The following is a 13,633-nucleotide window of genomic DNA, read 5'->3' as shown; positions in this document are numbered from 1 at the left end:
GAGGCTGCTTCCCACTATAGCCTGCTGATCAAGAAGCAGGACCGACTGAGTAAACCTGAGGAACTGACGGTGTATGGAGAGAGTGTCATTCTCACAGATCTGAGCTCAAACTCTACTTACTGTTTCACTGTGTTGGCCAGAAACTCAGCCACTAGTGGACCAGAGTCAGAGCCTGTGTGTGTGCAAACAGGAACAGGGCTTCCCCAGTAAACAGGAGAGCACTTCTGTAGACAAAGCAAGCTACTCCCAATGAAATGTGATAGTTTTATGGTCTAAGCGGCAGCATTTTTTGGCATTTACTCAGAATTAAAAATAACGGTAGATCCAGTAGGACATGGGAGTTAGTGTGGGTTGTTTTGACATTTGCAATTCTGCTGCTTTACCACAAATTGCACACGTTTTGGTGCATGTTGTTCATGTAATGAAAGGCTACAACTTGGATGATATCTACCTAATAGAAGCTAGTGCCCAAATATTTAAGTTGTTCTGTATTGTACTTGTTTTTAAAACTTTTATCGAGGGATATATTTTCACTGCTGTTGGTTGAGGTTATACATTTTATATCTAGGCCCTTGCTCCTTCTGCTTTTATATTTTATAAACATCTGTAAATTAAGTTTTGGTCATCTTAAAAGGTAATATATCAGGACGTGTATTAACTTCTTGTCATTCCTGAATGTATATTTAATGTGGAATTTATTTTCAGACTGCATTCTAATAAAACTATCAAAAGTATTGTTTTTGTTCAAACTATATCTTTTAATTTCAATGACCGTGCCATTCTTCAGTTTGCAGCGGATCCTGTGCTTGGTTGACATTAGAATTCCCTTTTCCTTTAAAACAAGAACAGTGCTTGTTTTCATAAAAGTGTTTTAATAGAAAACAAAATGCGACAGAGCAATAACCCAATCACAGCACAAGCCGGGCTCAAGTGTGTGTAGTAAAAATTACCCTTTGCATACTGCCCTTTGGAGGATTAAAACATTCTCAGGCTGTCTACACACGATCACTGACAGAACTACTTTGTGCTAGATTGAGTAACGCTCCTGCTATGTTCAAATATGAACTTTTTACTGCTCACTTAGGACCGTTAAAAGCATCTTTAAGCAGAATACAGGTGACAGAAAAGCTGAAGGATAACAAAACTTCAGACTTATGCACTGCAGTATTGATCAGATGTTTATAAAAATGTGTCTCTTGGCTTTTGTACAGCTTGCACCTAACAGTTATTCCTTATAAATTATGATGACCGTTACACTGAGCTTCCAGCAGGCACCACAGCCAACCCAGCAGTGAATGCAATTCTGACCACTTATCATGTGTAGACAGCTTTCTAAACATTATATACAAACCCATATCGTCCAGGGGCAAAACAATAAACCATAGAAAATTAAAATGCCATTTTTGCCACTTTTCAAATTTCAAGTCAAGACTAACAATTGTCTAACTGGGGAGTGAAAAAGGCAGAAAAACATAACGTAAAGCAACATTACATTGGCCAAAGATGACAACGCCAGATGTCTGATGTGCTAATATTCCTTCGTTTTTAGCACAAGGGACAGGCCAGACAACTGGGTGAAATAAAAGGAGGGAAAACATGGGGAGTAGAAGAAGAAATATTGCTGCATGGCAACATTTACTCAGTGCTCTGGCTTCTTCTGCGATCACTATGTTTACTATGGTCGTTACTGGACTCACGTTGATGATGACTCCTCTCTTTGCTACGACTACGCTTGTGAGAACGCTGTTCTCCATCCCGCTCCCTGTCCCTCTCTCTGCTGTGGCTGCGCTCTCTTTTCCTGCCCTTTTCCTCTCCACTTTTGTGCCTTCTCTCTCTACTTCGACTCCGACTTGACCTTTTAGCCTTCCTCTCTTCTCTGTGCCTCTCCCTGTCGTCTTTATGCCGTCTGTCATCAGTCTCTCCCCTGCTCTTCTTATCCCTGGACCTTTCTCTTTCTGTGCCTCTTTCCTTATGGTGATCCCTGTCCTTCCTTCTGCTCCTATCATCCCCGGCGTCTCTTTCTTTGTCCCTGCGTTCACTTCTTCTATCACGACTGCTGCTGCGACTTCTTCTACGTTCTCTCCTGTCTTGGTTCCTCTCTGTGCTGCGGGACCGTCGCCTCTCCCTGTCCCCTCGCTCACCTCTGTCCCTATCCCGGTCTCTTCCCTCCCTCTCTTTCCTTTGCCGGTCACGTTCCCTTTCCAGCTCTCGATCGAAGCTTGGGCCATGCCGATCCCTCTCACGGTGGTGGCTTCTGCTCCTTGACCGTTTGGGTGATCTTCGTGGACTCGGTGTCCGCCTGGGTGTCCTGAAACAAAGGTACGATGAGGTTCAACCAACTATAAAGCTAATTACTTGTACATTACATGTCTGCTTACACAAATAACAGACAAATTGTGTGTAGTTACACTATGGATGTATATAGGCTTAAAAATAATAGTAACTTTGACAACAACCTTGATTGATTGCTAGAGTTAGACTTGACAATCTTTTCCACTAGTTTAATGTTTTGCAACATATATGAATTACATGAATATACTGTTAAACAACTTTAGATATGGAAAAGACTGAACTAGGTAAGACTGTCTTAAGGAAAACAATTAACAGTAAACAATTTGAATCCCTTACCTGGACCGACGTCGTTCACCTTGCCGCCCCGATTCTGCAAAATTGGCTTCCTCCTCTTGTGTCTCCTTCTGAGCAACCTTACGCGGCCTTGCCTTTATTTGTTGGTCAATAATTTTCTGCACAGGCACTGGAATACGGGGGAATAGAGTGGAGAACCACTCAAGTTTGGTCAGGAAGGAGCGCAGCATCTCTCCGATGGTCATCACACATCCACCTCCTGCCTTCACGTCAAGCTCCTGCAACCAAATAGTGAGGAAGAGCCCCCAAAAAAATTCAATTAGTGTACAAGGAGGACCTTTTTCAATCTTGCTTCATATCACAAAACAGTTTGTGATGACCAAGTACTGAACCTTCACCTCTGTTCATCTAGCTTAATCTCTCACATCAATCAAATGTGCCTGATTTTACTTTTAATAATCACTAGAGGAAAACAACACTTGAAATATCACAGAAATGTTTGCATGATCTAAACTGCCTGGCAGTTCCTGGAATCTGTTTTTACAAAGTGAGCTTTGACAATCAACCACAGGTTATCTTTTTCTGCCAAACATTCTACCTCTCCCTTTCCCTTCAGATGAGCTGTTACAATAACCAAACAAAAAAAATCTGCTCTTTGCCGACCATAAATGAAAGGAAGGGAGGGCAAAATAACAATTCCTCATTGAGCTGTAGGGACAAAGACAGAGAAGCCTTGGTTTCCGTCATTCTCCTCACAACACAATGACCTCTTAACGAGAATGGAAAATGCCCACAGTATAACCACAGATTGGAACAGGTAGGTAAGTGCACACCAGTTGAATAGTTATCAACTTTATATGGTAGAGAACAGCCACTTTGCACTCACACACGCAAACCAACAGTGCTGAGATACAAAATCCAATTCACCTGCTGCACAATGGGCATCTAAAGAAAAAAACAGGGGAATTAACCAGTTGGGTAGGGTTTCATATTATCAATTCAAATATAATGCAACAGAACATCAACAGAGGCCTGGTTGCACAGCCTGGGATCAATTCGTATTTGAATTAAGTCAGGGTAAAACGTATACAAAATGTTTGTGGCTGTATGAATGAATATGTGTGTGTGTGTGTGTGTGTGTGTGTGTGTGTGTGTGTGTGTGTGTGTGTGTCTGTGTGAGAGCGAGAGAAAATTCTACAATAGTGATTCATCCCAAAGTTTATTTGTGCAACAAGTCCTAATTAGAAAATGTCAAAAACAGAGAGCATGCCTTAATATCACATTAGACTAAATGATTGACTCAGCATTATTGCAGTACTTACCCTGATAAAAGCAGCAGAGCAGTGAGCAAGTAACCTAGCTACTCAGGTTTAGAGGACAAAAACTGGGGACAATTAAGCCAAATGAAGGCAAAGGTGAAAAATCAGCTATGAGCATCACAAGGGGATGGGGGTGTACAGCTATTAAGGTGTTTCATGTGACTGTATTTAATTAGACAAAGAAATATCAAATTATTACCCGGGGTGACATACCTCCTCATCATCCAGGAAGCCGTCGTACCATTCAATCAAGTCTGTTGGGGGCTGAGTGTATCTGCAGTAGGATAAAACAAGAGAATGTCGTATCCTGATTTGGATCACATCCTCAAATCACCCTGTTGTGATACACAGATGTTTCATGGACCTGTTCCAGTAATACTTTATATGTCAAGTTTCACTGAGGAAAGGGTAATATTAATAATTCTTTCAATAAAAAAAATACTTAATAAAAAGTTTTCCATTCTTCATAATATATATATATATATATATATATATATATATATACTACACTTGTAATTCATGTGCAAAACAAAAGTGACTTCCTCTAAAAAAAGAAAAAAAAAAGAAAAAAGAAAACAGATAGTAATTTCATTTATCAAACATCCTACCTTATGTACATGAAGCCAAGTGCTCTGATGTATGGAGAGTCTGTGTGAGTGATCAGACCCATCAGCTGTTTGCGAGTCAGCTTGAGTGTAAACAGTTTGTACAGAAGACAGAAAGCAGTAGACACAATACCACCAGTCCCAACTCCACGCACCTAGGAAGAGGAGACATGTTGTAAAGCACATCACCGCTGTTTACTCTAATGGTCACCACTGGCTCCTCTTCACCGATCACCACTGTGACAACAATACAAATAACAATTTGTGTAAATTTCCCCTACTTGTAAACTGAATCAAGTGGGTTTTTTTCCCCAACACAACGATTAGGGATATCGTCCAGCCTGCTAATGAAACTATAAGTGGGGGTTAAAAAAATGGGGGAATATAAAAAGCACGTACTTCTCACTTACCCCTCCGCACATTCCAGTCTGGCCCGCAGTCTTTCTGCTTCCCTTCTCCCAAGGCTCAACATGAGTCACCTGTGGACAGAGGACCCATGAACACATCCACATTTAACCCGAGTCGCTATCGCTTGCTTCACACATCGACAAGTACCCTGATGGTTGTAACCTTAGAGGATTCACGACAACTGCCCCTGGTCCCGATTTGTACCAAGCTTTCCTACATCCACGAGAATACAGATGACTTGACCTATTTTTTATTTATTTTTTTTTTTTTACTTGACGATCGACACAACACAGACCAGTTCAGACAATGTGGGGGGTTTACGGGAAATCGCGTAGAATTAGTGCCAACAAAAGCAGACCGTCTTAATCTGAAGCTGCCGGAAAGAGATGGCTGGTTTCTCCGCGGTGTGGAGCCTCTTTCTGTGCGTGTGACTGCGGCACACTCCTGCCATAGAAACGCTGCTCCGCTGGACACTGCTTATCTAACTAGCATGCGGGTTAGCATTCGCTAATGTTACCTTGAAATAGATTTCGTCCACGACTTCATGGTAAGTCTTCAGTTCATAAAGCTGAACTTTGAAATACGGCGAGGACAGCACGTTGGTGAGAATCATTGGGTTGAGGTTCATGGTCTTTTCGTTGCCCCACAGGGGCAATACATTTCCATGTTTTCCTGGTGCAGGCTTGCTGACGGCCTGTGTTGGTAGCTGGTTTCCGACGTTAGCCATGTTAGCTGAATCCCACGCCGCTAAACTTGGGTTGCAGTTGGCGTATTTCCGTTTAAAGATCCATTAATATTAGACAGTGAACCGTCGACTTGGAACAATTTCGTCCGTTTGGTTTCTGCCGATTTGCGGTTAAATTGACGATACCAACTTCCCGCCGTCGTTGTAGCTTAGCTCCTGCTGCGAGGTGGAACCGGAACTGCACGGTCGGTGGTGCAGTATGAACGGACTACCGCTGGCAGCCAGCGTCCGCCAACACCGGGGCTTTCATCAGGAAAATAAAAGCATCCATGCACACAGGAAACGGCTTATAGACCTTTAGATTTTAAAGTATTGTATACATCATATACTGTATGTTCATGTAGTCATAGAAAATTGCGCTTACTTTTTTAGTTTTTTATTTTTCTATCATTACATTCATTAGAGATTTACGTTGAAATGTGTTTTGTCTAATCCGGAAATACTTCCCCAGAACTTTTATTATCTCACTGTGTGTGTTTCTAGAGTTTCAAAGCCACTTAAATATTTACAAAGTTTAACAACAAATGAATTTTTTTTGTCATTAATTACTTCTTTATTTTATTAAAGGAAAAGTGAGAGGCAGCACAAAAAGTAGCTGGCAATTCACTATATCGTCTGTGTCTATTTTATATACATACACTATGAACAACTTAAAAATAAGAGAGAAAGGGAGCTTCATCACATGTGCCATAGCTTACATATCAAATGTAGAACTTAAGTCATAGAAAATATACAGTTGACCAAATTTGGACGAGATATATATAAATAAAAGTAAAAATAATTTGACTCCACACGCGCGCACACACAATAAATGCTATATATTATACAAAGAGACATGATATAAAAACTTGATGTTATTCTAAATACAGTTATCCTCACAACCAGGCAAAGACTTTAACTGTAATTTACCTGAGGCATTTCCCCATAGCGATGTAACCTGCATACATACATACATACATACATACCACACTGTCCTCTGCTACTCTAGATACAAGACAAGGCAGGGGGGGACACTGCTCCCCATCCACTTATATTTTCTATAATCAGAGAGAGAGAGAAAGTGGCTAATAATTATCTGTCATATTCTGCTTCCATAACAATACAATCATAGTCTCTAATTAAAGTTGTGATTTTAAGGAGACAACAACAATTTGAATATGTGACATAATATCTTTTACAGATTTTTTTTTTCCACAAATTAAATACTAAACATATTAACATATTAAATTGGTGAAACTAAATCTTGCACCAAAATAAAAATACATTGGATACTGCCGGATACTCTTTAAAAACTAGGAAAAACAAATATAACATACTTGTTACAAAGAGGGTTGAACAGAGGGTTTCACCTATTAATCTCTTGTCTCATATTTTCATACAGGACAACCATAAAATATGTCAGTACATTATTCACCTCATTTACACTTCTTGAACACTAGAGGGCTGTCCTGGTCTGTCAGTTTCAGAACAGATGCATAGAGATAGCTGAAGAGAAATTTAATCTGCAGGAATGAGAGTAGGCCAAGTTCTGATGGCTCCTCCACATCTAGGTCTTGTGCCCTGTGAATCAGTGTAACATGGCACCCTTTACGTCAGGCACATGCTTCCCAAAATCTAGCGCTTGATCACCACCTGCTCAAAGGCTCCAGCTGCGACCCTGAAAGACAATGCCACAGTTGCATGACAGGAAATGCAATGGTTATCTGATCTGGGGCCAGATCACAGTAGAAAATTGACACTTTCATGTCCAAAAACTGAATCTATGTAGTGAATTCATTATATCATAATATCAGATTTTCAATGTTACAAACTAATGACCAGACAAAAATTCTTTGTTAGCCAGTTAAATTTAGATTTCTTGTAAATGCTTGTTGCATGGCAAGCACAATCAAACTCACCTTGTGTGCTGACTTCCCAAGGCTGTACTCCCACCAGGACCGACAAACAAGCTGAGCCCCTCTTCTGTAGCAATAAACACATTTTTACAGTTTAGATATCATGAAACAATCACTCAATTCACATGACTGTTTCTAAAACATTAAATAACTGACTATTGACTGGGAGCAGGATGTAAGGAAGCTAGTGAGAGAGCTGACAAAAACAACACAAGCATACACATTTTTCAGGGATGTAGCTGATAGTTGAGAAGCACTCATGGAAATATTTGAAACATTGCATAATCAAATTGCAACATGTCAAAGTCATTTGATCCCACTGGGATCTTTCTAAAGCCAGCCTTCAGGAGATTAAGGATACACACCCTCTGCACTGGAGTCCAAGAAGTTGTGACTAAAATCTTGGCTCTGCAGGATTTTCTCTATTATGTCATCAGCATCCACCCTCGTGGCATTGACTCTCTTAAACTGGTTCTCCATCGAGTTCTGCTTCATAGGATGTCTAATGAAAGCAGTCATAGGAAAGAAACAAAGGAAATACGACAATATGTTTCGTTGGCATTGGGAAGCCCTAAGGCTGTGCTAGATGTATTTTGACATGACTTTACTCCAATGCCTAGTAAATTCTGGCCATTATTAAATAGTGCTGTTTAAAAAAAAAAAAAAAAGAAATCTGCCAATAATAACAATATATATGGATCATTTATTCGGTATCACATATTGCCCAAAATTAAACTTTATGAATTCCTCTAGTGTGGATAGTGTAAAGAATTAAATAATTCAATAATTCTTATTAAAAAAAATGAGCTGACTTTCAGCTGAATGTCAAATTCAGACATGTTGTAACTGAGGTTACTACCTTAAAACCCTGGCCGGTGTAGAGGGCCGTTCAGGTGCATTGTGACAGGTTGGAAAGGATGGTGGAGTAGACCTGCTCTCCCTCTCGACCCTCTCTACCTGTTGATCACTTGGTTCCAGGATGCTGCCAATGCCTGTAGAGGCAGAACTTCCTGATGCGCTCCGTCGATGGCTGAGATCCGTTAAACTAGAATGATGTGAGCTATAACCTGCAGACAGAGAATCAAACACATATGAAGGGATATAATTTGTGAGACAATGGTTTTACTTCTAAGGAAATAAATATGTATTCTGGTGTTAAGTACCTGAGATTTTTGACTGCTGACTTGTATAGCTGGATGTTCGGGAGTGACCGAACCGTATGAGCTCCTCTGGCACTGATATGGATTTCCCTGGAGTCTCTAAAAGATATAGGTAACACAGTGGTGAGATCTGCAAATCACAAGTTTTGTTGTGAAAAATTTCAAGGAATAAATTCCCTGACAAAACGCACCTAGAATAAAACTACTATCTGGGGCCACTGTGGGTTCTCTGTGGTAAAAATACAGAGGCCTGTTAGTTTTATAATGAGCCTTTTAATGGAAGGCTTTCATTCAGAAAATTTAAACAAATTACTTTTTACTACTGAAAAATCATGGTACCCCATAAAGCGTTGTTTCTTTTCCAAACTTCCATTATTTTTTTTATGAATTGAGATATTTTAAGATTATCTGTTGTAAAAGAAGGAAAGTGAACTTTTCAAATCAATAAATTGATATACATACTTGTAAGTGAATGGGGTGTTTGGATGTGCCCTCCTTTTCTGTCCTCAAGTAGACATTCGGCTTCTGACTGTGGGATTCCCACAGTTGGGGCTGTAGATGGAGGGCTGTGTGCAAGACAGGAAACAGTGACCAGCTGCTTTCTCACCAGCAGGTGTTTTTACATGGACACTAAAATTGAGCTCTAATCTGATTAGAGCCACTATGTATACAAAAAAAACATTTTTGATTTTGTGGAATCATTGATATCAAATAGAAAAGATATGCACACTAAAATCCTGAGAACGGCAATAATCCCATGTGCAAAAAAATTAGGCAATTCATATTCCTTTTAGAGATGCCATAATTGCATAAAAATTCTGCACACACAGACATCTAACGCATGGGCCTTGTCACATACAGTAGACATCTTGGAACTAAAATGTAGTTTTCTGCTGATTCAGTCCTTGTAATTACTCAGTCACTGATATTAACATTACAAAATACACCACAAAGCCAGCAGCCTTTGGTGAAGTAATGGTGTGTTGAAAAACGATGCTCAAACTCTTTAACAGCTTATTGGTTTAGTTGACATTAGCGCTGCAAAGCCAACTTCACTGTTAAACTCAAGAATGAGGGCACAGAGGGAGACAAAGAATGACACAGAGGCAGTTAATAAAAAATGTTGCGTGTCACATTTCAACCCTACACTGTAACTCCTCCACGCACACTGAGTAACACTGTGTGGGATGAATGGATTTACACAGAAACTCACCATGGCAGCAACATCTATTATTGCACAAAGAGGGAGTGGTTACATGAAAGAATAAAGAGAAAGACTTTTATTGGTTGTGGGAAGCTAATTATCTACTAAAGCCTTTGCCACAGTTGTGATTAATACATCACATCTTTTGTGAAAAACTGCTCAACATAAAGCTCTTGACTTTGGGCAGAGCTGATCGCTTATCAACTGTTGCTCACTCTGGGGGTTGGGCAGATTAATGTCAAGGTATTATCAGCTCTCAAATAAGGCTCAGATAAGACCCCAGCTACAAAAAAAAATACAAAATTTCTTTGTGGTTGTAAGAGTGCGTCACCAGTTTGGTGACAGGATATGATGAAAATGCTTTCTGTGGTTGGATGCAGACTATACTTTTTCATAACATAACTTGCAGAAACTCTGCTTTGGCAAGGGTGAATATAATTAAACATGAGAATCTAGACTTAGTAACCTGGGTTAAAAAATTTCAGCTTGATTATTGAAACACTTATACTCTTTAAGAATGAGTCACATATAAAGAGATAAAAGTGATGAATAATACCAAGGTGAACACTTACGTTTTAAAACAGGGGTCTCCAGACATAAGTTGTGTAGTGATGACAACCTATAACGAGAAAGAGAAAGGACCAAGATTTTAGTTTTAGGGTGAAAAGCAATGGTGTCTGTTATCAGAAGTTTAAAATATGATCTTGAGAAATGTCAGGTGATTGCAGGTCCATCCCAAGGAAGAATATACATTAATAAATAGTGGTTAATAGGTCACGTGCAGATATACCATGGGTCAACTATTGGGGCTTTCAGCTTTCCATTCATGCCATAAATCTCACTTTCCTTACTTTTCCAAGATTGGTGCTGTTAGTGAACCCAAAAACTGGTGTCTTGCTTTAGAGCTTCAATTTTGCAAGCCTAGCTGGTATGCTTATCATGTGCAAACACATTATTGAACTGTACCAGAGAAGCAGGCAGTGTGGCTGGGACGCCTAAGGCCATTTCCCACATAACTAAAAAGGAGGATTGTGGAACTGTGTGTTGCTTCACTTGCATACCTTGAGAATTGAGTTGTCTTGTCTGGTGTTCTTTGTGTCATATCCCTCTAGGAGACATCGTCGTGTTGTGCTGCCTGACCCAGCAAATTCTGACAAGTTTAAGTCAGCAAAGCCCAGCTGCACAGAGATCAATTAGTTGTTTAACTGTCAGCCCAAATGTAAGGGCAGATTTTCTCAGTTCAAACTGTATTGAATAATAAGAATGTAGCATTTTCCACTTTACAAACAGTCATCTAAATTTAAGAAAACAGACAGAAATTGCCTCAAACAGGAGATTCAATACAATCCAATAACTCCATCACTTCATTATTGTTTAAAATGAAGTAGGTTTTGTTTAACTGACTTTTCAATCAGTAACCAAAGCCGGAAACTAGGATTAAAAACAGTCTTTGCACATGCACTGAAATGTCGACTAAGGGCAACTGAAGGCTGACAGTTATCAGACTCATTTCATGATAAGATTAGTTTAATGGCTTGCTGACACCAACACTGCTTTGTGTACAAATACCTGAGATGAGATATTACCTTTGCAAATGTTTTCCCACCCTTCAACTCCTAAAATGATAAAAAAAGGTTGCATTTGTTTGTTTGTATAACACACGACTATTTTCATGTAAATGTTCGTTAGTAACTATTGTCTGTACAGTTGGAGCTGTGACAAATTAACAATTCTTCTGATATTTTAAACATAAAAATTAGCTTGGCTAATGGAATGGAAAACAGCTACTTTGCCTTTTTCTACGTTCAACAAAACAGAGCTTGATGGCAGAAAAGGTCATATACCTTACGCACAGACACCCGACACACACAGGGGTCTAGTACACCTGTCCCAGCATTGGCACTCATCTTACACATGAAAGAGAATCTCTTTTTCCAGCGCACACAGTTGGCTTGGACAACTTCCCTGTGAGAGAAGGTACATAAAAAAAAAAAATACATTTATACAGAGCCCAAAGACATACAGACATCTTGAACAATGAAAGAGCAGATATTAATCACAAATCTGTCACTGAATTTGCACATGAATTTTGCACAGAGTACACAATAGTGAAAGCTTGGGCTTTGCATGTGTCCAGTTTTGACAAGAGTTTAGCAAACAGAAGCTTTTTGAATTTACTGTCACAAGTGGTCCGCCAATCTTTTTAGAGACTTTAAGCTATCTTCTATAAAGATTTATTAGATGATGTTTCCATTCATACTTCAGATGGATCCAAAGTGTGTACAACAAGCATGTGTGCAGGATTGAACTTCTGTGATGGGTGCAGCTCCGGGGGAGGCTTGATTATATTAAAATGACACTTTAGATCATTTATTTATATAATAATAAATACATCACACATATATAGCTTTGTGCGTAAACAGGACTACATTTACAATGAGCACAGCCACTGAGTATGTCGCTGAGTGTTGGTGTTTCAGACACACTGTTGCCATGGGGACTGCTGACCGTTTTTTCCAGTGACTCACTTAACTTTGTGTTACCAGCCGTTATGATCAACCGACATTTTTGGTGCCCCCCCCCCCCCCCAAAAAAAAAAACACGAACCAACATGAGCAAAAAGACAACAAAAAATTTAAGCGAAAGAAAAACAAAAAGTAGAGCCATGACAACCGAAATCTGTCGTTTAACAGGATCTCCGTCTGGTTAGGGTGTATATTATTGTATAGTATTGAAATAATAAGCTGACCCATTTAAAAACCAGGTTAAATCACAGCCCCCCGGTTCGTACTGTCCTAAAACTTGTCCTAAAACTTGTCCTAAAACCTCGCGACACGTGTTTAAATCTGGGCTGGATATATTAACACCGAACAGATCTTAGCTTAGCTTCAGCTAACACAGCGTTTAAATCAATTAGGTTAGTTTAATGCTACTTTATGTCGTGTAGTAGTTTAACAGAAAGTATTTACAGTATTTAAGGGGACAGAACTCACGACTGTATCCGTCAAAACATATAAGCAAAGCCAAGAGAAGTAATGTTTAGTAGGTGTCCAAAGTAGACTAAGGAAGATGTTAAAGCCTTTAATCTAATGCAGCAGGTCCGGACCACAAGTGAGCTGCAGCTAAATATAGCCAGCATTCTTACCGGGTCGACTCTTTGGCGAAGCCTCCATCTAAGAGCCGGACTTTACAGAATAAAACCCCGTTCATGAAGGGAACCGAGGACAGTTCCTCCAAGTCGAAGTCTACTTTAAATTTAAACCTCTTCTTCTTCATGAGAATGAACGACATGGTGAGGGACACAGCCGAAGCTGACAGCTGTCTGTCTGGGCTCACTCAGCTGCTGCAGAGCACCATTCACAGTTCAAATCTCCTTCCACCCACCGACAAACACAGTGCATGACGTCAGGGCATCTCTCCTCCTCGATTGGACAGTCAAGCTGAATGAAAAAAAAAGGAATAAAAGAAAGGGACATTTCACCTTTAACAGTGTGACTGAAACTCATTGAAAATGCCAAAAAGAGGAAAATGACTTTTTCTAACTCTGAAAGGTTACTGCAGTGCAGTGCCATGCCTGCAGACACCAAAATATTGGAGGGAAGTGGGATAATATCATTCACCAAACACGTGAGACACACACACACACACATTAAAGTGGGAAAGACCCATATCACTGAATTTTTTCTTTATTATTTCTAAGAAGAAAAAGGC

At 39.7% G+C, this 13,633-nt stretch overlaps 2 protein-coding genes across 3 annotated transcripts; both read right to left on the bottom strand.

Moving 5' to 3' along the window:
• Positions 1 to 835: 835 nt before the first annotated feature.
• On the bottom strand, positions 836 to 5,854 carry prpf38b (pre-mRNA processing factor 38B). 2 transcript variants are annotated; one of them, XM_029525669.1, is made up of 7 exons: positions 5,436 to 5,854; positions 4,921 to 4,989; positions 4,514 to 4,665; positions 4,119 to 4,179; positions 3,514 to 3,531; positions 2,629 to 2,864; positions 836 to 2,308 (listed from the first exon to the last, which is right to left on the bottom strand). In XM_029525669.1, the coding sequence occupies exons 1-7, from the start codon at positions 5,643 to 5,645 to the stop codon at positions 1,636 to 1,638; spliced, it is 1,419 nt and encodes a 472-aa protein (XP_029381529.1). In that variant the 5' UTR covers positions 5,646 to 5,854; the 3' UTR covers positions 836 to 1,635. The 2 variants fall into 2 exon arrangements, with proteins under 2 accessions (XP_029381529.1, XP_029381530.1); XM_029525670.1 differs by lacking the exon at positions 3,514 to 3,531.
• A 322-nt stretch (positions 5,855 to 6,176) lies between these two features.
• On the bottom strand, positions 6,177 to 13,247 carry LOC115057782 (protein FAM102B-like). The gene is made up of 11 exons (XM_029524988.1): positions 13,068 to 13,247; positions 11,767 to 11,887; positions 11,509 to 11,538; positions 10,984 to 11,100; positions 10,495 to 10,541; positions 9,181 to 9,284; positions 8,722 to 8,817; positions 8,418 to 8,625; positions 7,924 to 8,060; positions 7,562 to 7,625; positions 6,177 to 7,320 (listed from the first exon to the last, which is right to left on the bottom strand). The coding sequence occupies exons 1-11, from the start codon at positions 13,211 to 13,213 to the stop codon at positions 7,278 to 7,280; spliced, it is 1,113 nt and encodes a 370-aa protein (XP_029380848.1). The 5' UTR covers positions 13,214 to 13,247; the 3' UTR covers positions 6,177 to 7,277.
• Between the last annotated feature and the right edge of the window lie 386 nt (positions 13,248 to 13,633).

Source organism: Echeneis naucrates, chromosome 17 (genome assembly GCF_900963305.1).
Source record: "Echeneis naucrates chromosome 17, fEcheNa1.1, whole genome shotgun sequence".
In the NCBI taxonomy this organism is placed as follows: Eukaryota; Metazoa; Chordata; class Actinopteri; order Carangiformes; family Echeneidae; genus Echeneis; species Echeneis naucrates.
The sequence above is the reverse complement of the archived record's forward strand: the minus strand, read 5'-3'. Positions and strand labels throughout refer to the sequence as shown.